General features: G+C 37.4%; 1 protein-coding gene across 1 annotated transcript in view; it reads left to right on the top strand.

Annotated features, from left to right (window-relative positions):
* The window catches only part of LOC149422904 (mannosyl-oligosaccharide alpha-1,2-mannosidase IA-like), a 64,769-nt gene extending 55,356 nt beyond the window's left edge, over window positions 1-9,413 (top strand). The window contains exons 7-9 of the mRNA XM_089633021.1: window positions 1,679-1,820; window positions 4,739-4,855; window positions 9,178-9,413. Coding sequence (XP_089489147.1) covers window positions 1,679-1,820; window positions 4,739-4,855; window positions 9,178-9,294 — 376 coding nt within the window. The 3' untranslated portion in view covers window positions 9,295-9,413. The remainder of the gene's footprint in view (window positions 1-1,678; window positions 1,821-4,738; window positions 4,856-9,177) is intronic.
* The last annotated feature ends 10,048 nt before the right edge of the window (window positions 9,414-19,461 follow it).

Genomic DNA, 19,461 nt, shown 5'->3' with positions numbered 1-19,461 from the left:
CGTTGGTTTAGGAATTATTTTTGCGGTATGTTCTTTTGTGAATTTATTATTTGGATCCATGATCATGTTGGTCAGCAAATTGACTGCGTCTTTTGCCAGAGAAATGTATGTCTGTGCATTCATATTGGGAATGGATATTGAGAATTTTTTTTATATAGTTCCAAAAATTCAATTGCAAATATGGCTAATGAGTCAACCTTGATTTAGCAGCGCTTGTAGACTTGTAGACACTGCGAGTGTTGGTAGGTACTTCACTGGCCGATAATAATAATAATAATTGGATAATTTGTAGAGCGCCGTTTTTGTGAAAAATCACCTCAAGGGCGCTGTACAGTTTATTTCCTAGGATCTACATTTGTTATTTAGACCAACTGTGCCAGCACGAGGTTCGTCATCCGTTCAGGTATGTGTCTGCCGCCAATATAGCGCTGACATGTGTCTGCTGCCAATAAAGAGCGCCGACACAACATCCTCACATAGACAACAAACCTTGGCAGCACCGCTGTGACGCTCGACAAAGACAGAAGATGGAGACTCTGCTGCAAGAGTCCTAGGTAGCGAAGGAACTGTACCAGCTGCTGCAGGGAGAGAGACTACCCCGTCCACCAACTGTGCCAGCACGAGGCTCGTCATACGCTCAGGCATGTGTCCGCCGCTAATATAGCGCTGACATGTGTCTGCTGCCAATAAAGAGCGCCGACACAACATCCTCACATACACTACGCCCTGCGGCGATGGAAGGTACCTACACACAACGAACGTTTATGTAAAGGTGTTGGTTTATTTTTACCACAAAGCGAAAGATTATTATCTTAATGCTTTTCGAATTGTGACTGTATTTTATTATTATTTTTAAACCATCGCATATGTTCTTTGAATCTAGTAACAAAAGACCAGACAGCTTGTCCCACATAAACAGCCTTGCATTCGTCACACTGAAGTTTATAAATGCCGCTCTTTTTTAGTTTGGGTGTTTTACTTTTCGAGTTTTTAAGGGATGACCCTAAATTATTTTTTGTGCGGAAGGCAATGTCTAAGCCACAATTTTTGACAACTTTAGCAATTTTATTTGATGTCGGTCCAACAAATTCCATGCACCCAAATTTACTATTAACCGTTGGGTAGATTAAGTTAAGGTTATTTTTGTGTTTTTCATGAATAATCATTTTATCAATGTCTCTATCCTTGAAGCCGTTACTTTTTGCAATGGATGAATGAATGCAAAAAAATGTAGTACTTACTTACCTACTTTATGGCTTGCCTAATATAATAAGTAGTTGAAATAAAACCACCGGTCGGTGGCTGAGTTGATATGACATTTGGGTCCCACCCAGGCGTAGTGTGTTCAACTTCTCGGCTGGCTGACTCCTCCATCACAGGAGTCAGCCAGCAGGTGGTAGTAGGAGATTTTCAAATACTGTCAAGTTATTTGTAACCCGGGAATGTTTGTCTTTCTTTTTAAAATAAAAAATAAAGGAAAAAAAAGTATAAATTTAGAGAATTAGAAATTCGTCAATAATATTACTTGAATTATATTACGCATTATGCAGTCGATATTAGTAAGTTTAATAATTTTATTGCTACACTCGCTAAACTAAGAAGGCCTTCAACCAATAGTAAATAAATGGAGTCTGATTGTCATAACAAAAAAAAACAATTTTTTATCATAATTCTTCAGGTTTACCGATGTCCTAGAAGCTGAGGCGTATTCCTACGAAAATTATTATACCTTTCGACCTGAAATCATCGAGACCTACTTCATCTTGTGGAGACTCACCAAGGATCAGAAGTACAGAGAGTGGGGCTGGGAAGCGCTGCAGGTTTGTCATTATTTCATATTATCTTTACACCCAGAATCCGAGATGGGAATATCGAGGGCACTCACCACTTTCCCGAACCGTTTTCTGGACCAGATGGGTACCTCTATCGGTTCTCACGTCAACACTCTACTTTTGTTTGAATGAAGCTACTATTAAATGATTATAAAAGCCCCCGACTGTCCCTACATGGCACAACATACAGTTGAATATACCAAAAACGTTTAGGTAGGCGACACATTACGCTATAAGCATCATGACTTATTGGTCTATTTCAGCATGTAGCTCGCCATACACTACTAATGGTAATATATGATGAGTGATATCCTGAAATAGGCCAGGCCGCGAAAATAAATCGCGCTAATAGCGGTCTGTCCGTATTCTTGTCCGAGGCAGTTTGTTCTAGTTCTTGAAGCTAGTTGAGAGACAACATTATATAACAACAAAATAAAGGACAAGCAAATAAAAACACGTTCCGATGGCAGCGAACAACACAAGAACAGTCGTAGCTTCTGGCGCACCATAGGCAGTCCCGATGAGAGACAGAGAGCAGTGGGATGGGAAGGTGGTCCCACGAACCCTTCACCCGAAACCCGTCCCCGGCATCACAGTGGCCAGACGTGATCCCTATATAGACATCCCTATAAAGACGGTGGGATAGTGGAGAAGAGACTTTTGAAGAATCCTGGGGACTAAGTTACTCACTCCTGCTGACAGGGCCACAAGAGAACTGGAGATCAGGAATGGGACACATGGGTATAAGTAGCAGATGTTTACTCCTATAGGGCTCTTGCAAGGACTATATTCTTGGTCAACAGACTACATGTATTATAAAACGAATCTATCTAACACTAAATGTCCCTGTCTAGTGGTTAGGTTTCAGGATGCCGGAATGGGACAGCCTGCTCATAAATCCCAAAAACAACATTCAAACTTATCGGTGTCAATTTAGATTCGGACTATTCGTTTAAAAGTCAGGTAAATAGGATTGTGGGCACTGGTTTTTTTCACCTAAGACAACTCAAGTCTGTCCGAAGAAACCTTCCTACAGAAGTAAAAAAACACTACTTATCAACTCTTACGTCTCGATTACTGCAACGCATTTATGCTAGCCTTCCAAAATATCAAATTGACAAACTTAAATCACTGTTAATGCAGCAGCACGGCTCATAACCGGGGATTCTAAATATTCGCACGTTTCAGAACACCTTCGTAATCTTTACTGGCTCAAGTGTCCTGAAATAATACAGTACAAATTTTGCTGGATGGTGTTTAAATCCATAATTGCAATGGGCCCACCCTCTACATCTCTGAACTATGCATCCCGGAAAACACTGGTCTGAGTCAGTCTACCCTTAGATCAGCAACATCATCAGCTGTAGGCAGACTGATGGAACCTAAGCGCCAGCCAAATACTGAGTTTGGTGATCGCGCTTTCAGAGCATCTGGGCCGCAGGCTTGGAATAAACTCCCTCGGAAACTAAGATCCATAACAAGTCCAACAGAAACCAGGTCTAAACTAAAAATTTACCTTTTTAAGCTGTCATACCCTTAAATTAAATATACCATTCCTGAGAGAAAGTCCAATTATATCCAATTTTACAATGATGTCCTAAAACCTGTATCTAAATTTCGCTAATAAACAATTGGTTAATGTTAATTAAGTGTTAATCTTAAGCGACCTACCAGGTAAGTATGGTACTGTATATTATCTCCATATATACATAGTTAGTAATAACATAGATCATTGTAGAAGTGTATTATATATTTGTACAGCGCCCTTGAGGTGATTTTGCACAAAAAACGGCGCTATACAAATCATCAAAATATTGTTATTTATTATTATTATTATTAGCTCGACACTTCCAGTTGTTCGAACAACCCGGGAAGTTTTGAGACAAAAAGATGACCTCAGGAAAGTTCATTCCTGGAGTAAGGACAAACCGTTTAAACATCTCAAAAATCCAGCGTGTCTGATTTCAACAAGGAGGGAGATCAGTCAATTAATGAATGAAATAATGAATGTTGAAGTTGATGGGAGCACCCTCCCCAAAACAGACTCCTTTGAAATACTCAGAACGGCACAAAGTATCGGGGCTCACGGAAGTCCGAGTAAAGCTGGCTTCCAAGAAACTGGGCCTAGCAGATTCTGAGTGATCAGCTGTTAACCCTGTAAATATCTCAAATATGTCCAACAATTGAATTTGTCAACAACAAAAATTTTGGCATCTGTCTGGGAGTCTGTTATACAGGTATTTTAATGGAGCCTGCTCTTTTAAGGAGCTAGCAGCATTGATTTTCGGTGCACCGGTGCAAAACCCGACAGGCATGAACGGAACACAAGTTCACCGTTGATGTTGGCTTCATGAGAATGGGTCGTTTCTTTGTGGTGACTGGTTCTTGTGTAAGTCGACTCGTATGTGGAACGAGCTACCGGCATCCGTTTTTCCTGCTTCATATAATTCGGGCCCCTTCAAGACCCGCATTAATAAATCCCATCTTACAGCCCCTATTTTGACCCGCCTCACAATGCTGCCCAACCGAGTGGCGATATAGTTCCCATGTCTCTACATTGTATAGACAGAGGCGCTCTTGTGAGGTATCATATAAAAAAGAGGAAGCTAATGGAACTAAGTGTTAACAGGACACTGCTACTGTGACACATTCAGCCCTTGGGGATGAAAAATGTCTATTGTTTTAGGAGGACACTTTCATTTCAATCAGATAAATAACCATTTACTGTTGGTGTGCCGATGTCGCCTATCAGATGCACAAGATGTGTACCCAGTATGCCAGCATATCATTGAGGATAAGAAATCCATTATCACCTATTTGTGGGTTTTTTTTAAACTTTAAAATCTGTTAATACCATATAAAATGAAATCATAATCCAAAACACAATGTTTTCCTTTTATTTGTAGGCCATTGAGAAGTATTGCCGTGTGGAATTCGGATACACGGGAATTAAGTATGTAAACTTATTGGATTCACCTAGAGATAACAGACTGCAAAACAAATTCATAGCTGAAACATTGAAGGTAACCACAAATAATCTATTAAGAATTTATACATATTGAACTCGTCTAAAGATGACACCCTGCCAAACTACTTCATAGCTGAAACATAGAAGGTAACCACAAATAATCTATTAAGAATGTATACATATTGAACTCGCCTAGAGATGACACCCTGCCAAACTACTTCATAGCTGAAACATTGAAAGTAGCCACAAATAATATATTAAGAATGTATACATATTGAACTCGCCTAGCGATGACACCCTGCCAAACTACTTCATAGCTGAAATATTGAAGGTAACCACAAATAATCTATTAACTACCAACATCGAAACGGAACAACTAACAGGAATTTGCGAAACTTTGAATGAAATGGACGAGAGAAAATCGCGATCTTAAAATGTAATAATGTTCAATGTTCCTGAAAGCTCGGGTAATTCTCAAACTACAACAATGAGCGAAGATCTGAATAATTTCAAGAATATTCTTAACAATGTTGATAATGTAGATACCTCGCTAATTAAAGTGTATCGATTGGGTAAGAAGGACACTAATCAAACACGCCCCATCAAGGTCGAACTGTCCGATAAATATCAAGCCAGAACTGTTCTACAGAAAAAAGGAATACCGTATGGAAATGTAACTATCAAGACCAAGAATGACTTAACAATGCTTCAACGGCAAGAAGTACAAAACTTGTGGAAGGAGCTGGAGGATCGAAAAAGCAAGGGAGAAAATAATTTAATTATCAAATATATCAACAATAGACCCAAAATTATAACAAATATACCAAAAAAACTTATAACCGCGCCACGTTACATCTTCTACCAGAACGTCAGGGGACTTCGGACTAAACTCAGTGACTTTAGAACTAATGCACCCACCATCACACAGGACATCATCATACTCTCTGAGACCTGGCTGGAACCATCGATATACTCAGCGGAGCTCGGTCTACCTAACCACAGTATCTACCGAATTGACCGAAATCGAAACACCAGCTCTAAATCAAGAGGAGGAGGCGTCCTGATAGCAGTAAATAAAAAAATTTCATCGAAATTATTAAAAAACAAAAACAATGATGTTGAGCAAATTTTTGTAATGTTAAACGATAAATCCAAAAAAACTATCATCGGATGTGTATATATTCCACCAAATTCTAATATAATAATGTATAAAAATCATTGTGAAGATGTCGAGCTACTCAAATCTAACCACCCTAATCATAATATTATAATTTGCGGTGATTATAACCTACCTAATTGTAAATTTAATGATTTGGATTACTTACCATTAACGGCGTGCGAGAGAGAAATCTTAGACATGTCGAACTATTTAGGTCTTTTTCAATGTAACAATGTGCTGAATTGTAGTAACCGGACACTTGATTTAATTTTCTCTACTGATGAGGATATAAAAGTCTATGAGTCAGCCGAATCCTTTGACCCAATTGATAATCACCACCCTCCACTTACAATACTAGTACCTATTACAATAGAGTGTGACCCCCTAATTAAAAATTGTAGTCGTAATTTCATTAATGCTAATTACCAGGACATTAATCATGCACTTAACAAAGTAAATTGGTCTGTTCTCAAGGAAGGTGATCTCAACTATAGCGTAGAACTATTTTACTCTCAACTGAATAGTATCATTTCCGACACAATTCCTCTAATTTATCATAAAGTACGAAAGTATCCGATATGGTTCAGCAAAGAATTAATTTAGTTAATTGTTATTAAAAAAGAAACACATAAAAAATATAAAGAACACAGAACAATTCCCAACTATATGGCATTCAACAATATTAGAAGAGATTGCAAAAAAATTACAAAAAGATGTTATAAAAATTACATTCATTCGGTTGAGAACACGATACTTCATGATGTAAAATACTTTTGGAAATACACAAAATCAATGAAAAACAATGATGCTGGTATTTCTGGTAATATACGTTACAGACAAAATAGCTCCAGTAAAATTTATGAAATTGTTAACATGTTTGCTGATTACTTTAAGGACGTGTATGAACCTGATATTCCAGATGACTTAATTCCTTACTTCAATTCGGATATAAATTTACACTTATCGCAGATACATATTGATATTGAAGACATTATAGTCTGTATTAAATCACTTGAACCTAAAACAAGCTCGGGACCTGATAAGATTCCTTCCATCTTACTTAAGAATTGTGTCCAAAGTTTATCTGTTCCGCTTAATATACTGTTTAATAAGTCACTCTCCACAGGACACTTCCCACAAATATGGAAACTTAGCTACCTTACTCCTGTATTTAAAAGTGGTGATAAATCCTTTGTTGAAAATTATCGGCCTATCTGTATTCAATCGTCTATACCTAAACTTTTTGAGAAATTGATTCTTAAGAAAATCAGCTTCTTTGTAAACTCTTGTATCGCAACTTGTCAACACGGCTTTATCTCCGGCAGATCAACTTTAACTAACCCAACATTTTATGAAAATTTTATTTCCAATGCACTTGCCAACAAACAACAAGTTGATTCTATATATACCGACTTCAGTAAGGCGTTTGATAAGGTCTGTCATAAAATCCTCATTAATAAACTTTTGAAACTCGGAATTAATGGAAACCTTTTATCTTGGTTTAAGAGTTACTTACTTAGGCGTCAGTTAACTGTCTGTATTAATGATCACTTATCCTACATGTTCGAAGCTACCAGTGGCGTACCCCAGGGTTCGCATCTTGGTCCTATACTTTTTAATTTATTCATTAACGACGTAACAAACATATTCACCCGTGTTCTCATTCTAATGTTCGCTGATGATATGAAGATATATAGAATTATTGACAATATCGAGGACTGTCTAACACTTCAATCTAATATTAATAGCTTTAACGATTGGTGTCTTAAAAACAAATTAACACTTAATGTAAAAAAATGTCAACTTATGAGATTCCACAGAAAAAAAACCCATTGTTGTTCACCTACTTTCTCAAAAATCACACCTTATTATCTGTTGATAAAATAAGAGACCTTGGTATAACCTTTGACACTAAATTAACATTCATTAAACATATTAATAAAATAACCATTAAAGCAATGCAAATGTTAGGATTTGTCTTACGGATTTCAAAGGATTTTAAAAATTTAAAAACTGTCAAATTACTTTACACTTCACTTGTTAGAAGCCAACTAGAATTTAACACCACCATTTGGAGTCCTTACTACAGTGTACATGAGAATTCCCTTGAGCGAGTCCAACATAAATTTTTACGTTATATTAATTTTAAATTGGGAATATTCATCGAAAACATTAATTACCCCTCTCTGTTACAATTATTGGGACTCGATACATTAAAAGAAAGAAGAATTTGTTTTGACCTATTTTATTTATTTAAAATCGTTACCAACCTGTTGAACTCCCCTGAACTTCTTTCGCTAATATGTTTCCGTGTACCTAGTCGATCAGTTCGTTTCAAATTACCCTATCATTGCAAGAATACAGGATCTAACGCTGAACTCAATTCCATAATGAATCGCCTACATGTACTTGGTAATAAATTTGTTTTGGATGAATCTATAAACATTGCTAGTTTATCCTCATACAAACACCACTTAATTAAAACTGTATGTCAGCGCTTCTCTGATTGACTATAACCAAATACAGTTTTAAAGTATTAGTTTATCCGGGATTTATTGTAAATTAATTGTTTATATTACATATTGAACTCGCCTAGAGATGACACCCTGCCAAACTACTCCATAGCTGAGACATTGAAGATAATCACAAATAATCTATTAAGAATGTATATATATTGAACTCGCCTAGAGATGACACCCTGCCAAACTACTCCATAGCTGAAACATTGAAGGTAACCTCAAATAATCTATTTAGAATGTATACATATTGAACTCGCTTAGATTTGACACCCTGCCAAACTACTCCATAGCTGAAACATTGAAAGTAGCCACAAATAATCTATTAAGAATGTATACATATTGAACTCGCCTAGCGATGACACCCTGCCAAACTACTTCATAGCTGAAATATTGAAGGTAACCACAAATAATCTATTAAGAATGTATACATATTGAACTCGCCTAGCGATGGCACCCTGCCAAACTACTTCATAGCTGAAATATTGAAGTTAACCACAAAATTTTAGAATGTATACATATTGAACTCGCCTAAAGATGACACCCTGCCAAACTACTTCATAGCTTAAACATTGAAGGTAACCACAAATAATCTATTTAATTTTATCATGTGGTAACTTGACTATTTAACGCGCATTGATAATAATAATGGTCAGGTTTAATTGGGTAATAATTTTTAAGTATAAGTATAATTTGTTTCAGTACTTCTACTTGCTGTTCTCTGACGATTCGCTGATCTCACTGGACGAGTGGGTGTTCAACACTGTGGCTCATCCTCTGCCCATCAAGGGAAACCCATTCTACAGAAATGCACACTAAGGCGCATTATCCGTTGCCAAGAATATTAAATTATATATACAATACATTGAGAAAATATAAGTATTATAATTTAAAAAAAAAATCATTTTACGAAAAATGTATTAGTAAAAAAAAATTAACTGTTGATATTTTATATGTGCGAGTTACTGTTTATGTAAAATACATTAAAATAATTTGAAAGATTGTACCAAAAAATTGACATACAAGGAATTTAAAAAGAATATAAAAGATAGTAAAGAGTAAGGAATTAAATATATATTTAATATTCTTTTTAAATTCCTTGTATGTCAATTTTTATATATATATACATATATAAGAAGTTATTAACTAACTAACTAACCATCACGCCGCTTCCCCGCAGGGGTAGGCAGAGAGGACGGACCGCCAAACAACTCGGTCTTGGCACACACTCCTTGCCTCATTCACATTCATACATCGTCTCATACATACTCTTCTATTGTTCTGACTCTTGACATGGCCCGACTCAAGTATCTGATTCACTTGGTCGTGCCATGTCTTCCTCGGGCGTCCCCGACTTCTGCTACCATTCACATTTGCATCGTATATTCTCCTTATACTCTTTTCTTCGCTCATTCGCTCTACATGCCCAAACCATCTAAGCACCCCTTTCTTGATCTTACTCATTACGCTTACATCAGCCTTGCACTCTTTGCGGATTTCCACATTCCTCACACGATCATACATGGTTTTACCACACATACGCCTCAGGGATCTCATTTCAACAGCATTCAATCTCATCCTTTCTTTGCCAGTTCCATGCCTCACTTCCATACATCAGGGTAGGTACCAGCACTCCATTGTGGACTGCTAACTTCGCTTCTTTGGACAATTTTTTGTTAGCGCCAACTGCGTTCAGTCCTCCATTAATGGAGCTACCTGCTTTTACTCTTCTTTCAATATCTCTGTCAGCCTTCACATCTCTCGTAAACATGCTTCATAAATACACAAACTCATCCACCTGCTCCAAGTATTCCCCATTCACAGCTATATTGCACACTGTTTTCGTACTCTCTCTTTCAAACACCATTACTTTAGACTTACTTACATTCATCATTAACTCATTTTTCATGCATACTTCGTTCATCCTAGACACGAGAGACTGCAGATCATCCATACTATTAGCAATCAGCACAGCACCATCAGCATACAACAGGCAACATACTTTCAGATCACTCAAATTCGCGCCCAATCCCACCTCTTTCAATTCTTGCATACAATTATCCATGTATAGATTGAATAACCACGGTGACATTACGCAGCCTTGTTTTACACCTTTTGTGATATCAAACCACCGTTCACCCCACATCAACACATGCAACGCTTCCCTCATATAGAGACGCAATTACCTGAGTCAGATTTGTATTCACTCCATACTTGGACAACACCTTCCATAGCTTTTTCCTGTCGACTCGGTCGTATGCTTTTTGTAGATCTACAAAGGCACAGAAAATTTTCTGGTTTTTTGCCAGAAACTTCTCGGTGAGCATACGCAATGAGAAGATCTGGTCGATGCACCCCCTTCCACTCATAAAAGCACCTTGCACATCCCATATTTTATCCTTTGTTTCCTTTCTTACCCTTTCAATCAAAATTCTACCATACAGCTTGCCAACTGAACTTAGCAGGCTAATAGCCCTATGATTCCCACATTCCATACGTGACCCTTTACCTTTGTATAATGGCATGATTACTGCCCTTCTTCAATCTAAAGGCGTGTAACCTTCCTTTCAACATTGGTTAAAAAGATTGCACAACCATGTGAGAATTATACGGCTACCTCTTTTAAAATAATCAGCAGCAATATTGTCGAAACCGACAGCCTTACCATTCTTCATACACTTAATTGATCTTTCTATCTCATCCATGCTAATTTCGGTAACATTCAGTCCACCATCATTCATATCTGATTCGCCGCTATAATCACTGTCACTCACTTCGCTTTCAAAGACTTCCTCGAAATACTTCATCCGTCTCTCTTTTATTTTTTCCTCATTCGTCAACATTTTTCCATCTTTCGATTTTATCACTTTCATGCTTCCGTTTTCTGGGCCAAACCGGGACCTTTTGACTTCCTTCCAAAACAACTTAATGTTTTCTTGGAAATGGTTTGTCATTTTCATTCCTTCTTCCTCTTCCTGGCGTTTCTTTCGTTCTTCCACTCCAACTCTTACTTTTTTCTTACATTCCTTATACTTCTTTTGCTCGATCCTTCTCTTCACTGGAAGCACTTCCAGCCACAATCAGACATAACCATGCTTTCTTCTTCTCTGAGATCAGTGCTTTAATCTCATCATCCCACCATGCATCACCTTTCTTCTTACCTTGCGTACTTATACTACAAACTTTTCTAGCAGATTTACAAAGACATTCACAACTGGTTCCATGTTTTGTCTATGCTTAGACCGTCCATTTTCTTCTCATTCAATCTCATCTCTGCACAATTCACATACTTACTTCTCACATTATCGTTTTGCAGTTTTTCTATTTTGACTCTTGTTGGAGTTAGTACCGTTTTCACTTTAGAGCGCCAACCCCGAAAGAGGTTTACTCTCGATACCACCAAAAAGTGGTCAGTTTCAACCTCAGCCCCTCTGAAAACTCTCGTGTCCTCGGTAACGGCTCTCAACCTAGAGTCAATTACTACAAAATCGATAGTTGACCTCTCATTTCCTCTTTCCCACGTATATTGGTGGATACCTTTATGTTCGAAAAAAGTATTGGACACGAACAGGTTCCACTCTAACATACTTCAAGTATTCTGTTCCCGTTGTCATTCATTCTTTTATCCCCAAACATACCTAAGGCTGATTCAAATCCGTCACGTCTAATTCCTACCCACCCATTCAAATCGCCTGCCATTATAATCCTTTCATTAATATTTTTCAGTCTCATCACATCATTCACACCAGTCCAAAAATCATCTTTCTCTTCGTCACTCTCAGAATTGACAGGGGCATAACAAACAACAAGAAACAGCCTTGTCAAACCGATTTTGAACCAGATCCACATTATTCTCGGACTTACACATTCATACTGCAACATACATTCAATCATTCTAGGAGACATTGGAGGGGACCCACCCTTTCCCGACGGCTGTGTGAGGAAACTGATTGTTTAACCTCCTTAACCGCACACGTCAGGACTCTAATTTTGTTTTGTAAAAAGAAGCTAAATTTATTTTAAAACGATTCTAGACCCTCCAATGTCCCTGCATGCATGATTGTTAGTACGAAATAATGTATGCATACTTACATTAATAGTAACACAAAATAAGAACACATCTGAAATGTGTTCGCCTGGTGGTTTGGCATCTAAAATTAAATAATAAATAAGGAGCACAATATTTATAAGTGGAAGTATGATTGAAACATAAAAATATACAAGCCGCGTATCGAGGGCAGTTTACCCCACTATCACGGGGCAGTCCCGGCAAGAATGAGCGTGGCAAGCGGCCTGGCAACAACGATCCCAAGCACCCGCGACCCTTAGCCAGTTTTTCGAGAGTACCCTCGAAGAAATGTAAAATGGAGGGGGGGGGGAGATACTCCCAAAGACCCTAGGCATTCTGGGAGACAGTAGTGCTGCAACACCCTGACACGCCCTCTCAGTATCTGGTCTCCCAGACCAAATGATGAGCCTATCATTATGCTGCATTGTACCGCTTCCTTTTTTCATACTCTCTGTTACACAAAGTATGTCCAAACATTTGCTAACCATTGTGTCACACAATTCATTCATCTTTCTTTCCATACCTCCTCTAATATTCCACGTACCAATTCGACATTTTTCGAGTTCCTTCCTCCTCTTTGCGCCACCGAAGGGTTGGCGATGTGATGGATAGCGAGCCTCATCGACACCTGTGTCAGCCATTCCCTTCTACGAACTGCTTATCTAGTCTAACATACTGATACTTAGGTATAAATCACTAACATACAAATTAATATAATATTTAACTTAATCCTAACGTCATCTAAACTGTTCCAGATGTCCAAATGAAAAGACTTAATTCTAAAACAAAAAGTATCGTATCACTATAACAATAAACTATTCACTGCATAATTGTTTGTAATAGTTCATATTGACAGAAGACAAAAAACGCGGCTTCATTTCGATTTCATCCTTCCTAGGGCGTAGGGGCACGGGGGCGGTGCAGCGGGGGTGTAGAAATTGCCAGATGATTGTCTTGTACGGGTCATCTTGTAAGGGCGAGGGTCGAGGGAGATTCAGTGACCGATCCACGGACAGGTCATATGGCCGACAGACGTCTACAACAGCGCCGGTGAAGGCATGGTGGCGGCAGCGGGGGTTGAAATATCGGTATGCGACGGCCGATGAGGTCTCCACATCTCGTAAAAATTATCAAATGCCGAACTTGGGCTCACTGACACTGCATTTTTTTTTATTGCGGCACCGGGAGTTGACGTATCGGTGCGGGGTGGCGAGAGACGGGTAGGTTGCTGCGACCGCCGATAAGATGTGCACATCGGGTAAAAATTCCGGACTCGGGCTCACTAACACTGCATTTATACTATCCCTTGGGATAAACAATCTTACTTCTTATTCTTAAAACTCGTCATTCTTCCACACCTGTCACCGTAAAATTATTATAATTGCACTTACGTAACTGACAGACAATAAAGAACATTTACGTGTACTTTAACGGCGGAATATATAAAATATCCCTATAAATTAGGGAAGGATAGCGAGACCGACGAAAAACACGTCAGGCTGTCCCGAGAGCCCGACCGACAAGTTATTAAAATTATATAAATGGCGTCAAAGTGAGTATGTATTACTAGATAAGCAAATAATATATAAAATTACAGTGACATATGTGGATACATTATTCTTCAGCATGTTTTGTATAGATTCTTGTTTTAAATCCGGCCATAAATAAACCACTCACTGACTCCGGCTAATAATACTAGAGTGAAAAAATATTGTCACAATATTGTTCCTAACAAATACTGAAGCTACCCTAAAGTACAAGAAACGTATCAGTGGTGTCAAACCATTTTTAACAATTAACGAAAAAAATATTAATCTTTCTGCTGTTTATTGTAATACAACTATTTTTATAATGTAATGAAACAGTTACGGCTTTCCACTATGGTCCTATGCATTGAACGGCACAACCTATTTGCGCCATCATTTTATCCAAAATATGTGTGTGCATGTTTGCCATGGTTCATTCTTGAAAAAAAAATAATCCGAATAAATGCGTTCAAAAATAGATAAAGCAGATAGATGAATAGATAATCTTATTTTTAAATTTATTGTTTTCACAAGGTTTCTACATTCACAGTGACGTAGTGACTACCTGGGCGGTAGAGCGGAGTTAAATTATTGTTTTCACAAGGTTTCTACATTCACAGTGACATAGTGACTACCTGTGCGGTAGAGATGAGTTAAATTATTGTTTTATAAGGTTTCTACATTGACAGTCACGTAGTGACTACCTGGGTGGTAGGGCGGAGTTAAATTTTTTTTTTTGGATCATGTGTAATGATTTTTTTATGACCCTATACTATGTTTCGACTTTTTAATGCTTTATATTTATTTTAAGATTGTTGCATTATTTGGTGATGGCTTAAGACAGGAATAACAGTATTTTATCACACTTTTTTCTATATAATTTGTCGTTATTCAAAAATAATGAATCGTTTTTCACCCACGGATATATAATCACAATAAGCCAGTAACGTGTTGTATTTACACTATTACGATTCACCAAATACAGGACACGACAAATCTTTTCTTGTGTTCGATGTGTGGGAGTGATTTTGATTCGTGCGCTTCCCGTTTATAAAAACTTGCGACTGTTTGTTGTAAGGGAAGTCACCAGGGAGAGTTGCAAGAGCGAAAAACAATATTCCAACATGAGCCTCCATAAATAATATCAGTAAACCTTACTTGGATTGCGTTTTGTAACTGAGGTGCTACAGTAATATGTAAAAAAAAAACAATTTTTTTTTTGAAAATTTAATGTTAACTGGGCCACTTGAAGAAGTCATTGCAAGTCTATAAAATTGTGTTCATTTTCTCATATAGTATAGGGTCAATGAAATATTAGTATTGGGCAGCTTAGGAAGCCACCAGGAGGGTAAGGTAAATTCAAAAGCACAAGATAAACATAATGCCTGTTTGAATATACATATTTGAGTAAAGGCGTATGAATACAAAATAAAAAGCTCTTTCAACTTCTGTGGTAGAACAGTAAGAGCCTTATTTTTGGAATCAGACGAAATCAAGTCCATTTTAAAGTTCTTTCAAATAGTATGGGTTCTTCACATGCAGAATTTTATGACATGTGGCTTGAACTAGCTTTAGTTTTTTTTCAAGAAAGATAAAAGACATTTCCAGATTAAGAATAACCAGATAATACTCGAAAATATCCTACTACCACCGCAGTACGTGGAAAATGTTGCTTGTCTCATGATGGAGGACTTAGCCAGTCGAGGAATTGAACTCACAAAGCCTGTGTGGGACCCAGACGCGATGCCAACTCAGCCACTGACCGGTTATGTTTAATAACTACATCTGTAGAGTTAGGTAGATTCCTCCCATCTTCCAATTTTCTTGAATTGGTTACATTAGAGCCTGGAACTGTGAGGTATTCAAGAATTGTTCGCTTGATATCGTCTAGATTGCAAACTTGGCCCAGGTCCATGAGTTAGTTACTACGCCACTGTTTAAGATGTTTTTCTCACCTTGGTTTATCTGTAGTGTAACCCCATTCTTTGTCCATAAAATAATGTTTCTTTGGTATTGTGCGAAAGTTTGGAAAACTTTATTATTTTTCAAATAGTTGTTAATTAGTGTGAGGTGATAATATTAACAGATACTTAAAAATTCTGTTAGCGTGTTGCAACTAGTTTTGTGATATAAAGTATATCTATTACTTTAAACATGATTGCTTCTTTTGTTCTCATTTTACATCTCAGTGTCGGCCTGGTCAGACCACAATTTGAAACCGAAACATTTTGACTTTAGTTATGTTTAGCGCCCCTGAGGTGTTTTTTCAGTTGATTTTTTTTAGTTGATTGGTTAATAAAAATTAACCAATTATTATTAGATCTGAATATCCAACTTTTTTTTTTATTTATTGTCAATTTTTTTTGATACATACAGTTACATATACAATTATACAAAATACAAGGAGTAACAAAAAAATCCCACAAAGGCGAAGCCTGTGCGTGGGCATTATAAGGTGAAAATCAAAACAGTGGTGGTTATATTATCTATGGTTTAAATGAAAAAAGAGATAAGAATAAAGAAAAAAAATCATATAGTACATTTGGTTATTTTAATGAAAAAAGAGTTCAAAAGAAGTTAAACTTTTTTTTTTAATTTAGATGGTAACATATTATCATATATAGGTATCATATTCGTCTAACTTATAGAAAAAATTCTCTCACTTCCAGATACTTTTTTACCCAGCTTTTGACATTTATTTTATACGAGTTTAGGTTTCGGCATATCTTGATGGAACTCGGCAAGGAATTAAACAATTTTGGGCCAATATAGTTAATGTGTCTTTGGGCTAGCCTAGTTTTGCAGTGAGGCACTGTGTACATGCATATGTTGTGTCTCTGGCTAGAACGATTTGGATTTTTACAGAAATTATAAGGACGAGTGTATACAAATTTAAGACATTGGACACAGTAGATCTGCCTTAGTTCCATAATGTCAGTTTCCTTAAACAATTTATCGGTGGGATATGTCTTGGTCTTCTGGTGCATTATCTTAGTGATAGACTTCTGAATAATTTCTAGAGGTTTCACATGGTTATTGAATGTTCCTCCCCAGGCGATTATTCCGTAGGAAATGGATGAAAGTACCAATGCATCATAAACGAGCCTCATAGTTCTTATGTTAACGATATTGCTCATGCGTTTGAATATGTAAATTAGGTGCCTCAGTTTATTGACAGTTTTTTCTATGTGATAAGTCCATTTGAGTTGACAGTCAATAGTCACACCTAAGTATTTGATATAATTTCCTAATTTTACATCTTCGCAGTTTGAGCATGTCTCAGGGTTACAATTAACATTATGGAACTTCAGGTTAAGATTATTTTTAGGGGATGCCTTTTGGGAATTATAGAAGGGAATAAAAACGGTTTTCTCATAATTTAGACTAAGAAGATTTCTATCTAGCCAATCTTTGACTATTGCAATGCATTTGTTGGATTTACTTATTGTATCTTCCCATGTTTTACCTTGTACTGTTATTGCAGTATCATCGGCAAAAGAGAGAATTTTACCTGGTATTACTATGTTGCATAGGTCATTGATGTAGATTAGAAAGAGTAGTGGCCCTAAGACAGTTCCTTGTGGAACACCATGTTTTACTAGGTCGTAAGCGCTTAAGGTTGATCCTATTTTTGTGGATTGTTTGCGATTTAATATGTAGCTTTTTAATAGCATGAGACTTTTGTTTTTGATACTATGGGGACTACTTTAACTCGTCCCACATATGATAACACTAAATAATTACTCCGCCGTCTGAAGCCCCGGGAGAGCCAAGCGCGGACGGGAACGCAACTCTCTGCCATTCTAGTTTCAACTTTCGACCAAACCACCACTCTCTACTACCACCGTCTCTGCGTTCACTCAACTTGTAAATTCATTCCCGCAAATAAATTCAACAAAGATCGCAGACCTTTATCTTTCAATCATCAGAATTCCTTGAACACAGATTTACGATACCGGCAGCCATCGTAAATTACATTTATCCTGCCATACTGGTGATCCCGACTTTACACTGCCATACTGGTGATCCCGACGTTCACGCTGCCATACTGGTGACCCTCGACATTTCTGGTGATAATAATATTTAGTGGACACGGTAGGTCGATCGTTGAAGCTGGAATCCTGGACAATCGAGTAAGTAACTTCCAATCTCATTACTTACAATCTCATTTTCAACATTTTCAAGTCCAGTATATTTATTAGAGTCTGATTGTCGAATTATAAAGCACATTTAAAAAAAAAACATTATTGTCCCACCAATTCTGAAACTTAAGTATATCAAATATACACACTAATCTGAACCAAAAAAACTCGTATATTCGAATAGTATAGTGCCAAAAAATCTCAATTTCAGTGAAACACCGCACCAGCAGCTGCAGACCAAGCATCAAATTCACCGCAGAACGCAACAATCTCTGCAGACCAACATCAATTTCATCGCAGATCAAGGATCTACCGGATTTACTACGCAGGCAGAACTTCAGTTCCGGACCTCGTAACATCCATGACAAATCAATGCCCAGTAATCAACACCAAGTAACGAACCATAATTAATCCTACATACAGTGATTTTACAGTTAAATTTCCGAATACGAACATTATAAAATAACTTTTAAAAAAAAAAAAATTTTGCAAGTGTACAATATTGTTACATGTTTATTAAATTAAGTGACCAGACAAGTTGAACTCGTCACAGTACATTCACATTATTTACATTGTATGCACTCTAGATTAAGGGATTTTTGAAATTTCCGGATACCATCAATCTAACATTTTTGAATTTTAAATTTTTTTTCAAAACCTAAATTTACTGTCGTCATTGCTTTTGTTTCCTTGCTATTTTTACACATAAATCTGCCTATTTTTATACTGCCTATTGCTTGCCGTATTATCAAAATAATATGTCATTCGAGAATAACCAGACATCGAACGAAATCCACGGTAATAATTCCACAATGGACACAACAATAAACTCTGTCTCGGTTAAACTACCCGCGTGCTCTCGCGACAACATTGCACTTTGGTTCGCACAAGCTGAAAGCCAATTTTCCAATTCAAGACTAAAGGATGACCTCACCAAGTACAACATTATTGTTGCCGCTTTGGATATGGAGACCCTCAGGACCGTAAGCGACATCGTCATCAATCCTCCTGCAGCAGACAAGTACACTCATCTCAAATCAGCACTCATCGAGAGATTACAAGATTCGGAGGAAAAGCGACTCACTCGTCTTCTAACCGGACTACAGCTCGAGGACAGGAAGCCTTCTGGACTGCTTCGACTAATCCATGAACTCGCTGGTCCCGGGCTATCGGAGAGCCCAATCGTACGCGTACTTTGGCTACAAAGACTCCCGCAACACATTCAGGCCATTCTTACCGCACTACCCGA

The sequence above is a fragment of the Hesperophylax consimilis genome, chromosome 6, assembly GCF_061612785.1.
Source record: "Hesperophylax consimilis isolate HC1 chromosome 6, BYU_Hcon_1.0, whole genome shotgun sequence".
Taxonomy (NCBI): domain Eukaryota; kingdom Metazoa; phylum Arthropoda; class Insecta; order Trichoptera; family Limnephilidae; genus Hesperophylax; species Hesperophylax consimilis.
This window is presented reverse-complemented; position numbering and strand designations above follow the sequence as displayed.